The sequence below is a fragment of the Neodiprion virginianus genome, chromosome 1, assembly GCF_021901495.1.
Source record: "Neodiprion virginianus isolate iyNeoVirg1 chromosome 1, iyNeoVirg1.1, whole genome shotgun sequence".
NCBI classification, from domain to species: Eukaryota; Metazoa; Arthropoda; class Insecta; order Hymenoptera; family Diprionidae; genus Neodiprion; species Neodiprion virginianus.
The window spans coordinates 39,038,502-39,052,949 of NC_060877.1; the positions used below are offsets into that span (position 1 = coordinate 39,038,502).

Consider the following 14,448-nt stretch of genomic DNA (forward strand, 5'->3'; position numbering starts at 1 on the left):
AAGGAATTATTGTAGGAAGTATGTGATTAAGAATCGAATCGGTCAACCCGCGGGAGAACAAATGAATCCGAATTCATTGTAATTACAATTATCGTCTTTTGTCTAAGTTTTTTTAGTACAGTTTCGTTTACCCGAAGTATTACTACACTCATACTTGTAATTAGAGAGAAGCCTGAAGAAGTCCGTGCAAAAAATCATTAGTACCATCTGATGCGAAATATGTTGTCTATGGTAAGCACATGTCGGTAAGCGAAGTAACCAACTTGGATTGAGCATAAAAAAGCAGTCGATAATTCGGAGAATATTCAAAACACGAGATAAGCCATCAACTGTTGTTGTGAAAAGCTTTTGAGAATCAAGCTGTTCGTGTACGATATTAAAACTTGCAAATTTGATGCGCGCTATCACTTCGGAGGTTGAAAAAGGAAAATGGAACGAACGCGCCTTATGCACCGCATCACGCATTGCTTTCACGATGGTAAGTGCGTATCAGATGTCGGTCAAGCAGATTTCTATTCTCGCAAAAGCTCAGCGCGCAATCGCAGTTGGCTACCAGTGGCTACTCGACAGGATTTGCAGACTGGGTTATTGCATCAGTTATCGTTATGTAGTCACGGCCTGTGTGCCGAGGTATGAAAAGTGGGGACGAGTTCACGCGAAATATTCGCTGAGTATTGCACGGCGATGAGACAGACCGTTAATCTCGGTGAAAATCGGCGAGTGTTAAAAATCGATCGGCTGCCGGTCAAAGTCGAGGCACATCTTGTCCGTCGGATCTCGTTAGCTAACCGCAGCCGCTGCCTTAACCTCATTTTTATCCCACCATCGTCACGTGTTTCAGCCACGACGTTACTAACGCTATTTAATTGATAGAATTACCATTAGTTGAATATCTTAACCTCGATACGTATGACGCTCGCTCAACGCTTCAGCAACAGACGTCTCTTGGTAGATGCTCTCGCCCTAACCTTTGGCATTGGAGCATGGATCGGGGTCAACGGAATTTTCGTCCAACTACCCCTGCTCGTCGAAAACGCCCCAGAGGAATGGCACCTTCCCGTTTACATGACGCTGGTCGTCCAGCTGGCAAACATCGGTCCGATACTTTACAGCTTTTATATCAAGTAAGTTTGCACAGTTCGCCACCCATCTACAACCGCTCAAGTTATAACAGGTGACAGCTCTGCTATCTTAGTGCTCCTAGATCTTGCAATGACTCGGTAAAACAGAGAAATTTTTCTCATTTACGATTCTGTTGACTTTCAAACGGTTACGTCAGCAGGGAAGTGGGATAAAACCCACTAATCTCAATAGAGATCAATAAATCCCAACAGATATCGAAGTAATCGTTTCGGCGAGGGAATGCAATCTACACTGCAGGGGAAAAAAGTGAATCTAGATTTTATATCCGATGTGGTGAATACATGGGCAGCAATTTTTTTGGAGTCAAATCTATGTCAATTACGGTAGATTTAACTCCAATAAAGTTCTGTGTCCATGTATTCACCACAGGAGATGTAAAATCTACATCAATTTTTTTTCCGTCTTCGTGCGTTATATTCGTTTTGAAATCTAGTTGTCATCCGGAACTGGTTATGCCCATGCGCTCAATTCGAACGAAAAATCTAATAACGTTTGCGTTTATTATTTTATTTACCTAATCTGAATTGGTGAGATTTTTTGCAGTTGAAACAAATTAAATAACCTGTTGAATTGATCAAATTGTGCCAGGTTAAATTCAAAAATTGAACTAGTTTAGAAATTGCGATTCATTTCGTCATGCGTCATGTTTTCCTTGTTAATATCATTTCTAAATGCAAGCGTACGCGGAAACCGGAAGCCCTATCGCAAATGTGTAGACACTCTTAGATCAACCGTGCTGCAAAATATTTATATCGCTAGTTTACGATCAGCAAAATGATAACGAGCGATCGTTAGGCTGGGGAATCAGACTTAACTGTAACATGTACAATACGTGTAATCTACGGTGCGCGCGTTCCAACCGCTACGACACTTGATCCCGCGGTCCTCTCAAATCACAGTATATACGTGTTATATAATGTACGTACAGCAGAGCCGTTACTCACGTTGGAATAATTGTTTTCGTTTGAGTATACTAACAATAAGGCTTCTCGATCGTGTGGAATATTAAATCTGTCCAATCTGGCAGTCATTTATTAGCTAAGTCATCGGATGTTCGACATCGGCGTGCCACTTATTGTTAATTGATTGATTAATTCTCATTACTATACTGGTATTTCCAATTGACCAAAAATTTCGGAACCTCGATTTTTGTAACGGACGAATAAACGTAGTGCGAAACTAATCACCTCATCAAATTTAGGTATTAGTCGTAATGGATGTCAGGATATAGTATAAACGATGCATATTGCACTTTTGTACACCTTCAAGTCTTCCCGACAGCCCCAAAGCTTTGTCTTGTAATTTGATTCATTTCCTCCACCTCAACAGTGATTGCCGAGTAATGCATATTTGAGCTTTTCTCTCTCTCTCAGTTTTCACGCCGATCAATCAATTCAGTAATCATTGAAGCTTCACATTGATAAGCCATATTGTAAGAAGTGGCCGTTATTTTTTCCTACCAACCGTGTGACGAAACTTTTATTAGCGTAAAAATCTTTCACGCACTTTCGCAAATTGTTTGTTCTCTGTACACAAGATTGATGGTAATTAGTTCGTTATAAGTATGTATGAATCTCGTACGCTTGGCGCTTGGTTGCGTTACTATTGATATTGCACAATCGTTTGCTCACAATCAATAAGAAGCCTCTAGTACGTGTCGTGATGATACTTTTGCATTCGATGTTATATTGATGATGGACGAAAACTAATGAAACAGAAAACGTTTGCATTCTACCGTGGCACCAAGGTTTCACCTAACGGTGGTGTACTGTTTTTTATTTCCAATATTTTTCAATATAATTCATTATTAAGAACAAATGACCAAATTTGGCACTGGTAAGTCCCACTGTGAATAGACGGATCGAATTGTCGAAAGTACAAAATTTCTGTTCTTGAGCGGAAAGATTGAGGCTTGCAACATATTATGTAGGTACATGATTTATGGTTGGTCGTCAGCAATTATTTCGATTACCTCACAGTCATATATTGCGTACTTTTACCGGCCTTCACTCGCGAATGAGACAATGTTTCTAGGCATAAGCCCATTACGCTTGTAGATTATACCTTGTTCTTTACCATTCCACAGGTACATGAGCCGGGCACATGATCATCTGTTAATATACATTCTCTTGGGCGGCGGTACGATTGGAATGATTTGCTTGATCTTTGTTCACGAGAACACGTCTCACATATTCGGTAAAGAGAGTTCCACGGCTCTGCTGAGTCTGATGTTCGTTGCGGCGTTGGTCGGCTGCACCAGCTCGGTTCTCTTCATGCCCTACATGCGTAACTACAGAGAGATATACCTGGTCTCTTACCTCGTGGGCGAAGGGCTGAGCGGATTTTTACCCAGTATCATAGCCTTGATACAAGGGGTCGGTGGTAATGCACAGTGTGTCGAAACGGCGAATTCAACCGCCGATAACCCCAGCTACACGGAGTACGTTCCAGACCCTAGGTTTTCGACCTCTGTGTTCTTCACCCTTCTCAGCGTCATCCTGTTCCTAAGCTTCTCCGCTTTCATTGCCCTAAATACCCTTCCCATCAGCCGCGGCGAACGCGTCAAGCCACCCGGAAGTACCGAAGCCCTTCCAACCGACCCCGACGCCGCCCCGACCTTCAAGATTAATTCGGGATGGAAAATGCCGAGGCGAACTTACATCTACCTCTTGGCCATGATGGCCGTCATATGCGCCCTGGGAAACGCTGTGCTCTCAGGTGTACAGCCCTACGCCTGCCTGCCATACGGCAACGTGGCTTATCATTTGGCCGTCACTTTGGGGGCGATAGCCAGTCCTCTAGCCATGTGCATCGGCTTCGTCGTCAAGAATCCCCGAGTCGACGTCCTGAGCCTTTTGACGGCGGGTATCCTCGCCCTGGCAGGTTTCGTGTCTTACTTGGCAGTCAAGTCGCCTGCACCACCTATGCAGCACATGTGGATTGGCGAATTCGTCGTCGTCGTTGCCTGGATAATCGTCAGTGGACTTATCGGTTTCGTTAAACTCGCCATTACTACACTGTTCCGACCAGATCCTGGCAGGGGATTATTCTACACGGGGGTGGCGACGCAGATTGGCTCGTTAAGCGGGGCTGTGCTCATGTACTGTTTAGTCAAATTCGCCGACATATTTGTGAAGTACAATCCTTGTGATGACTTTGCAGGCGTTCCCAGCAGTTAGACATGATTCACACTCATTCAGGATGGACCTGTGAAAAGACTCTCATAATGCAAGATTTTACACCGTGCAACAAGTAAAAACCTTCAGTCGTCAGTATTTTTTATTCGTAATACTACCCGGGGACACGTTTGTTATCAATATTTACTTTATTGTAATTAGGGATAAGCAATAGAGGAAACACTGATGCCAAAAGTATCTCTGTTAGATAATTGAAATACCAAATGTCTCGGACCATTTTTTCGTCCATCTGGAGATGGAGTATTAGATAAATCAATTTCCAAGAACACACCACACCGCTGCGTCTTCGCTGTTCACGACAAAGTGCATGCACATCATGGTATGCGCACACGAATGCGTGTACTTGATTTTTTCTCGACACGTACGCGGACGTATGTTATGTTCATAATTTCATGTAGACAATACGTAGATGAAGTTTATTTATAATTTATAGCCTATACTAGTTCGCAGTTTGAGATATGTCGGTCTGCGGTGTGCACGAATTTATAGTGCGCGTGCACAGGGTAAAATATTTAGGATATATATTAGGATTTTCATAATTGCCAATTTAGCTGGGGACAAAAATGATGTGCATATGTATATTTCATTATTAGCGAAATCGGCAGGGGTAATGTTGGGAAATTATTATTCATGCCGAGAGAGATGAATTACGTAATCAAGTCGGATAGGCGTATTAAAAAATGTGCGAGTTATGTACTTTTGACAATGGTTTTAAAAATTTTAATTTTCGTTATGGAATAAATTTTCATAGTTTAACACATGTATGTGGATGAGATGAGATCGTAAAACGTAACATTCATCGGTTATTTTTCACTCGACAATTCGGTTTTACCTGGAAAATTTTTTTCGTATTTAAAAAATTTTATCATTAAAGACCATAAGGATGTTCATAGTACTTAAAGCGTCCTTACTCGTATTATAGATAGATAATAAAATTATTTTCACGAAGGAAACCTCTGGATAATACATTATTTTTTGTTGACCAGTTTCAGCAATAAAGACATTTGTTATTGTTAATATTACGGCTGTTTTTATTCGATTCCATACACCAGCTGCACTAACTTTTTTCAATGTCGGCATCGTTCATTTTTTCTCCTATACGGACGACATTCTTACGCACAATAATATAGTTGAATGTGGTTCTTCATAACACCAAATAATTTGCTGGCAATATGCTGTAGTTTTGTTGCATTAGGATTGTGTGATACAGTACAAGTGCCTTTGTTTCTCAACTCGTACCGCTGCACGAACGGGTCTGATAAGCATATTACGCTTATTGTACAAAATGTGTTCTACACACCTATCAACGACATTGTGACAACGTGTCATTCAGAATTACTTGACTACAACAAACTTCGACATTTGTCGCGATAAACGTAAGTAGTTTTTATTTTTATTTTTTCACCTGTTCTCGTTGGATTTCAATTCGGAAAAAGACTGTTTAAAGTTTAAAATATGTTTATTTACCGAAATATTAAACTTCCAGTATCATCTTTAAGGTGAAATTATGCAGAAGAATATAATACCAGATTACGTAATGCGATATCCACACGCATACACTTTGTCTAAGAATATGTAAACAAACATCTCTACGGTATGTTTTTTTTATACTTGAACTCGAGTAACCTTTTCAAAAAGTGTTATACCTATCGTCTCTAATTTTCGGTTGTTAATATTGAAAAAAAAATATAATAGTAGAATAGAAGTGATGTAACAATAGCACCGTTACACAATACAAATAAACAGGATGTGGTCAAACGGTCTGTCGAGTAAAAAAAAAAAGCCTTCATCAAAGACAACGGGACTGTTACAACAACCATCAATAATTGGTATATATCTCGCTATTCCATCTCAGTTCTTCATTTAATATCAATTTCAAAAGACACTTTACAGTGTACACCTGTGAGCCTAGTATTTGTCCTACATTCTCTACTATTCTTTACACTTCCATTGTTGTACCACTTCTTCAGATAACATTTATCTAAGTATACACATCTCATTTACTTTACTGTTTCATAAAGATTTGCAAATATTAGCCTTGTCTACTTGCTTTCTAGGTTGTTACAATTCGGCAAGGTGCAGGGACTAAGTTAATTTATAAAATCTGAATTTCTCACAGGCGATTCTGAAGTCTTGACGCTGATTGCTAGTTGCAGTAGCTATTGCCTTAAAAGCAGAATAGATTGAATTTAATCTTGGAGTTAAGCGCAACATTATTTTAACTGGTTTTATTGTATAAATCTAACGGATCGATCAAGGTTCTAAAAACTGTGAGGATTCGGCTCTTCGTAGGCTGCCATTCATTCATCTGCGTACCTTGACAAGTTTCGTGCTGAATAGGAGAAGTGCAGAAAAAGAATTATAATTTATATCAATCGGTAAAGACATGAAAATTTATATTCTAGACTGCACATATTTGCCTCAATTTGCTACTATTATCAGTACTACTTCAACTATCTCTCGTTGTTTCTACAAACGGTTTTGGTAAGCTGCGTCACGATCGTAAATGTTGCCTTCCCGCCGGTGCCGGAATCTTATTGTTTCACAGATAAGTGGAAAACCGGGAGCTAGACGGTTACTCTGTAGTTGCATTCAATAAGTAAGCTAATTTTGCGGCCCAACTGTCGCCACAAACGAGAAAACTCCCAGAAAAAAGTGTGTATTGCAGTTGAACACAGAACGTGAAGTTACAAGGTGGAAAATTGTCGCACCAGTGAGTGAAACTATGTTAAACCATTTTCATATTATGGTAAATCTTCATTTCAAACTCAAGTTCAAAGTAAAACGTCACAAATTCAAAGTGACATTTTGGTATTATTTACTTGTGGATAAAGCTGTATTTTTAAAACATTCGAAACTTGCGATTTTCATAGCCGAATAACTATAATTGAAAATCGGATTGAAAATCTTCTCAGAACTATATATTTTTTTTTTTTTGTGTTTTTTTTTCCAGATGGTAAAACTAGTTACTGGAAGAAAGAACTCACTTCTCGTCGATCTGTGGAAATTTAATAAGACTACATCCGGAGTTATTAATTAAATTTCATTTTGTCAGGTTGCACTTTTATACGAGCAACGATATCATTTCGACAAAGATGATTAATATGCAAATATTATCAATCACTGCAAAATAGAAAGGTAATGTAAACTCTGTTAGTAATCATACATTACAATTTCTTCTGTGTACTACAATGCCTGACAAGTCATGTCTTTCGTATTTTCGTTGTTGTTACCCTTTCGACAAAAAAAAGAAAGTGCTAAAGTTGCACAAAAATCAGGGAATAAATCTTAATTGAGAATGACGTTCAACGAGTTTTTTTTATTAAATATAAGTACGTTTCGTTTACCATGGCTTAGTAGATTTCAAGCAGTCGTAAAGGTGCTAACTAACGATTTTTTTTCAATATGCAACATTGCACTAACGCTGCTAACTTCACCCTATCGTAAAGTTACGTGAGTCGGTCAGTTAGTTTTATTAACTAAGGAAAAGACAGAACAGAGCACATGCTGTTCAAATTTTATGCAAGACTTTTGTACTACATAGCTTATATCTTGAAGGGATTGAATGAAATTTTATACGCAAGGCATGATAATTCACGATCTATTTCAAAATTCCAAGTATTACCGTCGTTCACAGTGCTTTTTTAATTGCAGGAACAATAGAAAATTAGGCAAAAAGAAAAAAAAAGCACGGAACCACGAAAGACACCATAAAGAGTAAAAAGCTACGACCTCTGCGTCGCGAAATGCCACGTCTAGCAAGGTGCAGCGGAGATCGGGGAATGACTCGACGTCGATTCCTAATCGACGTCCTGATAGTAATGTTTGGGATCTCAGCGTGGGTTGGCGTCAACGGAATCTACGTCCAGCTCCCTTTGCTGGTGTTGACGGCTCCCGAGGGCTGGTCATTGCCAGCTTACATCGTCGTAATCGTACAAGCCGCTAACATTGGTCCCGTGCTCTACGCCTTATCCCGGAAATTCTTCCCCAACCTCTGCAAAGAGTCAGCCTGGATATCAAGCCTTCTCATTCTTGGAAGCGTAGCCATGGGCACCCTGGCCTTTGTCTACGAAACAAAGACCAGCATCAACGGGACCGAGCACAGCGTAGCTCTTCTCGCTCTCATATTTTTTACCGCCCTGGTGGGCTGCTCAAGCTCCGTCCTCTTCGTTCCCTACCTCAGGAACTTCCAGGAGGTTCACCTTGTCTCGTTTTTCGTCGGCGAGGGGCTCAGCGGGCTGCTTCCTAGTGCGGTAGCCCTCGTTCAGGGCGTTGGCGGCAACGAAGAGTGTAAATCACCCGAGTCGAATTCAACCAACGACACCGCATCGTCCGATCACGAAGTTCCCCACTTCTCACCCAAAATTTATTTCCTCTTCCTGTTCGGCTTGCTTGTTGCTTCCACCTGTGCCTTCTGGATACTCGAGTGCTCCTTGGTCTCTCAAGACAAGAGTGACCCGAAGTTATCGACGGTATTCCGCACCCCGTTACCCCATTGCAATCAGTGTCCATCTCACGAAAATCTCTCCTCCGGAATTCCGAAGTTCGAAACCCGTATAGCCGAAGAAGTCACCGAAGCGACCAGCCTGCAATCAGACACGACAATTGCATACAACGGTGTCGTCAGAAGTTACCTCTACGTCTTGATCGGTTTGATCTGCTTCGCGGGAAATGGATTCCTACCAGGGATACAGTCGTATTCGTGCCTCCCTTACGGCAATGTCGCTTACCACTTGACGGTCACCCTGGCCCATCTATCGAATCCCATTGCGTGCGTTCTCGCTCTGTGGATGCCTCCGCCGGGTCCACGCGACATCACAAAAGTATCGACCTTGGCAGTTATCGCCAGCACATATGTCACTTGGCTGGCATTCTCGTCACCGACGCCACCCTGGCGAGGCACCACCCTCGGCACAATCCTCGTCGTGCTTGCCTGGATCGCCCTGACAGGCCTCGTGACCTACGCGAAACTCTCCATCACCGCGATATTCAGACGAGAATCAGGGGCCAGCTCGTTGTTTTACGTCGGCGTCGTCACTCAGGCGGGATCCGTTGCTGGTGCCATATTCTCTTTCGTTCTTACCAACTATTCTACCCTTCTTACTCCATACAAGTCTTGTATTCCTTCCTGGTGACCTAATTATCCGGAGTGGGAATATTTTTGTCAAGCACTAAATGATCTGGAAGAGAAAGACATTCTGCATAATTGTTCTCGCGGGTATAAGACTTTAGTGAAATAAGTGTCTCCTGTATTTTCTTAGGTAAATCATAGTGTACAATTTTTTTAGTCACTATTTTTTACCTGTAATACGGTATATCTAATCATGGACAGACATTTTGGCAAATTTTCTCATTGCCATCGAATTATTGAGGAATCAGTCAGCTCTAAGATATCTTTTCAAACGTCTGAAAAATTATCTCTGTTCGTCAAATGAAAAGACTTTAGAAACTTCTCTATCTGACTCAGTGAAAAACAAATTTGCAATAGAGTTCCAATTTCAGAAATGATTGTTATTTTTTCAACGAATTGTTTGCAATAACATTCTACTAAAACCAAAACGATCAAGTTCTTCGTTTACGTTTTCTCATGGAGAGCACCATTTATGTATGTATAATATCACTCTCGGATTTATAAGTATATTAAAATATACTATGTATATAAACATATTTGTTCAGGTGACTTTAGTATTATTGGCAATCCATTGCATGAGACAAATTATTATCTCCAGATACCTACTTTAATGACGGAGAGTCGATGATCACGGGTGAGATGAAGGAAAATTCGCAAAATCAACAGCTCATCTGCAATAAATGATAGTTCAATGTTATTCGAATTTAAATAACAATTCATTAAAGAATGGTAAAAGTTATACTTATTTAGTGCGCGCACCACATTAGGCGCTTTCCTTTTGCGTCAATTTTCCGACACAAATCGGCACTAAGCATGGTGATCTTATTGATCGGGTCCAACGGAATAAGCCAATGGAATCATTGAGTGTCGTGTTGTGTCAGAAAATCGACGTAAATGGAAAACGTCCGTTGCCAATCCTGACAGTGCTGCGCTCTGTGCAGTTTTAAGGCATATTAAAACAGGTAGTCAATAGTTATTCTAGGCAGGTAGTACCGCAGCTAACACTGTTGACTGCATCACGGTGCATTGCAAGTTCGCGCAGCTGTGACACATTGATAAAATGATAAGTGATATGTCAAAGTGAAGTTTACGATAATATTTCTGTTTTCTGCCGTTCCCCATCTGTGATTGTAAAGTCGCCTGCAAATAGTTTGAACGCGTGATTGAAGGCAAACCAAATATAAAATCATCGGGTATCAGAAATTATAGAAAAGTTTGGTTGCATGATTTGACAGAATTTTGAAAGCTATAATATGTGTGATACCGAAGTCTCTCCCCAAAACACAACATCGTCTTTGTCATTGCTTGACTTACCAGTCGAGGTGTGTACTTACTTCTCTTTCTTTGTTCGACTAGTGAATTCTGGAAATTTCATTTGTATTATATTCTTCCTCTTACAAGAAGCGATGAATAAATAGATGATAACTGATTTAGTAAGTAGTATGTTGGTTGAAATGCGTGATACAGTTATTTAATTAATTCTTATCACTTTTCGTTTCAGATACTGCTCCACATTTGCTCTTTTTTGGATGCGGCGACATTGGTTCACAGCCTGAGTCTAGTTTGCAAAGAATTCAACCTGATTCTGAACGATGATTCCATGTGGAAAGCACGAATCAATCAGATTTGGCCACACTGTGGTTATCCTATCCTGCCTTCCGGTTAGCTCACAATGCTAGCGCCTTGCACGGCCAATGGTTACTGTAAATAAATGAAATAATTCACCTTTTACTAATATACATACCTCGCTAAAGCGACACTCGAGTACCGAATCACTTGAACTCTGCCTGATCCTGCCTCTGAATAATGATTTTTTACTTGAGTATAAAATATTAAAAAATTAACTCTGCCAATAATGAAACATCTAATTTAATGCTGCCTTCTTCGAGCTTTACTATTTGTGGGCTATTCGGTACTTTTTATCTAATCTGCTAACCTGTAGTGACTGGTCACCCTTATGTATGAATCTCAGTAATAATTCACTCTAGAATTTGAACTTGAATGTAGATATCGCTATTTGGACTGTTGAAATAATTTTTCCAACTTGTTCAACTATTGTTTATAGATGATGACAATGGACTGTTTTGGAAACTTTCCTGCAGTGCGATTGAGCGACAAAATTTGCTGTGGGGTAAAGAGCAGGGAGAAACAATGGAGAAATTATCACTGCATAATATTCATTATTCAACCATAGATAGTATCATACTCTTAAATGTAAGTATGAGCTACAAGAGCATGAACAAAGTAAAAATCAATTATCTATTGTAAAATTATTTGTACGGAGTAAAATTTTTACACAGAAAGGAAATGTCTGTGTCTCTGGAGCAAGAGACCGGTCCCTCGTGTATTCAGTCTTGCCAAACAAAGGATGTGAGAATCCCGTATCAAAGACCACGAACAATGCCCACGATGGATGGATTTGGGATTTGACTGCCCTAGACGATAACATCTATAGCTGTAGCTGGGATCGAACCATCAAATCTTGGAAACTCTCGGATACTGGGCTTATTCCGCTGAACATTTATGAGATGTAAATGGTTATGCGTTTCATGAAATATTCGCTCTTCTGTGATCTGATGAACTGAACAAGGAAGAAACACTGACTTACTTATTGTATACAAGACGACATATGTTTAATCAATGTGGCTCGGAGTCAGAGCTCAAAAAAATACAAATCATAACAAACTTCTACGATCCAATAATGGGATGAATTAAGTTTCTTTGAGATCTATTAAATTCACAAGCTTCCTTGACTGGCTATAAAAGTAATGAAATGAATTCGATAGAATTATAATTTTATTAAATGTTTAATATAGGTGTATAAATTTCGTAGGAAGGTTACTGCACCCCTGTTGTGCGTGACGTCATCCCTACATTTGGGTTTGTTCGCATGTGGATCATACTGTAAAACAGTTTTGGTATACGATCCACGATCCCGGTCACAAGTAGCCACATACCAACCGCATCAGCGAGCCATTGTCAGACTAGCCATGAATTCTAATTATATTCTCACCGCTAGCGAGGACAAAACACTATCTATTTGGGATCATAGGAGCAGAAAAACAGTGAAAACTATCAAAGTAGAGCAACGCTAATTTTTTTCTTTTACAGTTAAAGCTGACACTTCACCGCATTCCTAGTCATATTCTGTTACAGATATCCAACGAGAATTTTCCCATGAGTATTTCAATGCAGAAGAGTACTGTTTATGCAGGAGATAATGGAGGGAAATTGCACGTTCTTGATTCGAGCAAAGATTTAGAACTGGTAAAAAGCTACGAGACTGGACACACAAAGGCCATTACTGGAGTGTATCAGACTCCAGGTTGCCTGATCACAACTTCTTTGGATAAAAGTGTACGGATATCAAGTCCTACAAACCCTCCAAAGCTCCTTACTTCTCTAAATTCCACATACGGTGAAATAGCCAGTGTAAGCATTCAAATTCTAACAGATTCATTTTAGAAGTTAAACGGATAAATGCTTTCAATATAGTAATTGTTCAATGAAAAATTGGTTAATTGCATGAGTTGTTTAACAGTATTAAAGCAAGTGATAAGGAATCTTGAGCCAGCAATTTTATTGTAATTATGCTATGCAATATTTTTTCTATATATCAGATGGATTACTTGAACGAGGTACTAGCTATATCAGGTACGGACGGGATACAAATCTGGAGACCTAAAAGCAGAGTATAGCTTGCCGTATACAGCATCAGATATCAATAGTAAATACCTGGCAAATGGAAATTATAGCACTGGAAAGCTCGGGAAAGATAAAACAAATTTATAAGTTAAAAACAGTGGTAATTCAGTGTCCATTGATATACTTGATAACAGTCCTAAGTCGCAGCCTTAATAAATAATTCATTCCACTAATTCTGTCTCACTCAGCGGACATTCTATGTTTTTAACAATAAAAATGTGTGCTTTGCTATATAACATGATACAAATTTTACAAAAATCGTTATAACTTATACTCACCATTTATAAATTTTTTACCAAAAATCTTTCTCTATGATTTATTATTACCCTCAATTAATTTAAAGCGTAAAGCAAATTTGCAAATAAACTCATGATATCTATGTACTTCAACACAAACTTTCAAATCGTGATCAAAGCTTTGCAATAAATGGAATTTAGGTTTGTCTCGAATTAAATTTTTTTCTCGTTTAGAAATGTTTTAATTACGTGATAAACATATATAAGTAGAGTCATGTTTTAAGAATTGGGAAGGAGAAGAATTAAATCAGCATATTAAATTGATCATCCTTTGAATTCCCTACTTGCCAGTATCATGGATGCCGAACTACATCTAAACAAATTTCTACCTAAAATAAAATTACACTAATGGCCCGAGTCACTGAGTTCGTATGCACCGAAGACGGTGTTTGAATTGAAATCTTTCTCCCAATCACATTGCAAGATTGGTTGATCTTTGGCATCCCTACAACCAATGACGTTACGGTGCGAAAGTAACACTAGCGACACTATTGGTTCAAAAAAATCTACTGTGCTGGGAGAAGCTTCAATTCCCCCCATTTTGGCCAATTTCAGTTCGGTCGCCTTGTGTAATCTCCGAGACCAGTATGTTTCACGTAAGGCATTTTTTCGCGGACCACTGGTATAAGAACCAAGGTTTACCAGAACGATACTGTGTCACGTAAACTATACTTTGATTCATTTTGGTACCTGTACCAACGGCTCGCCAAAAAATGCTTTTAACGGAGAACAAAGCTTTGGAGTGAATCGGAATGATTATGTCTTGACACATGAGACACGTGACGGAATATCGAAAATTTGGCTCAAAATCATATCATGCCATGCAAGCGTGGTGTGAGTATACATCACACCACGCATGCAAGCCTCCACAATTTATAGAAGATTGTTAAAAATGGTTACCCTAATGGGGTTTGGTGTGTCGACTGGTGTAATTGGTTTATTCATTGCGTAAATCCAGATTTTGCCGTGTGATGAA

General features: G+C 39.6%; 3 protein-coding genes across 6 annotated transcripts; all 3 read left to right on the forward strand.

Moving 5' to 3' along the window:
- The first annotated feature begins 593 nt into the window (after positions 1–593).
- LOC124296666 (solute carrier family 52, riboflavin transporter, member 3-A-like) lies at positions 594–5,357 on the forward strand. Its single transcript, XM_046746879.1, has 2 exons — positions 594–1,124; positions 3,230–5,357. The coding sequence occupies exons 1-2, from the start codon at positions 910–912 to the stop codon at positions 4,320–4,322; spliced, it is 1,308 nt and encodes a 435-aa protein (XP_046602835.1). The 5' UTR covers positions 594–909; the 3' UTR covers positions 4,323–5,357.
- Positions 5,358–8,086: 2,729 nt separating this feature from the next.
- LOC124296665 (solute carrier family 52, riboflavin transporter, member 3-A-like) lies at positions 8,087–9,841 on the forward strand. Its single transcript, XM_046746878.1, has one exon. It carries the CDS (start codon positions 8,087–8,089, stop codon positions 9,473–9,475), a length of 1,389 nt encoding a protein of 462 aa, XP_046602834.1. The 3' UTR covers positions 9,476–9,841.
- A 645-nt stretch (positions 9,842–10,486) lies between these two features.
- Positions 10,487–13,480, forward strand: LOC124296667 (F-box/WD repeat-containing protein 9-like). Of its 4 annotated transcripts, none has more exons than XM_046746880.1 (7): positions 10,487–10,793; positions 10,973–11,132; positions 11,537–11,685; positions 11,772–12,001; positions 12,305–12,551; positions 12,628–12,903; positions 13,092–13,480. In XM_046746880.1, the coding sequence occupies exons 1-7, from the start codon at positions 10,725–10,727 to the stop codon at positions 13,167–13,169; spliced, it is 1,209 nt and encodes a 402-aa protein (XP_046602836.1). In that variant the 5' UTR covers positions 10,487–10,724; the 3' UTR covers positions 13,170–13,480. The 4 variants fall into 4 exon arrangements, with proteins under 4 accessions (XP_046602836.1, XP_046602838.1, XP_046602839.1 ...); XM_046746882.1 differs by having other exon boundaries at positions 10,782–10,904; XM_046746883.1 differs by lacking the exon at positions 10,487–10,793 and having other exon boundaries at positions 11,004–11,174.
- The last annotated feature ends 968 nt before the right edge of the window (positions 13,481–14,448 follow it).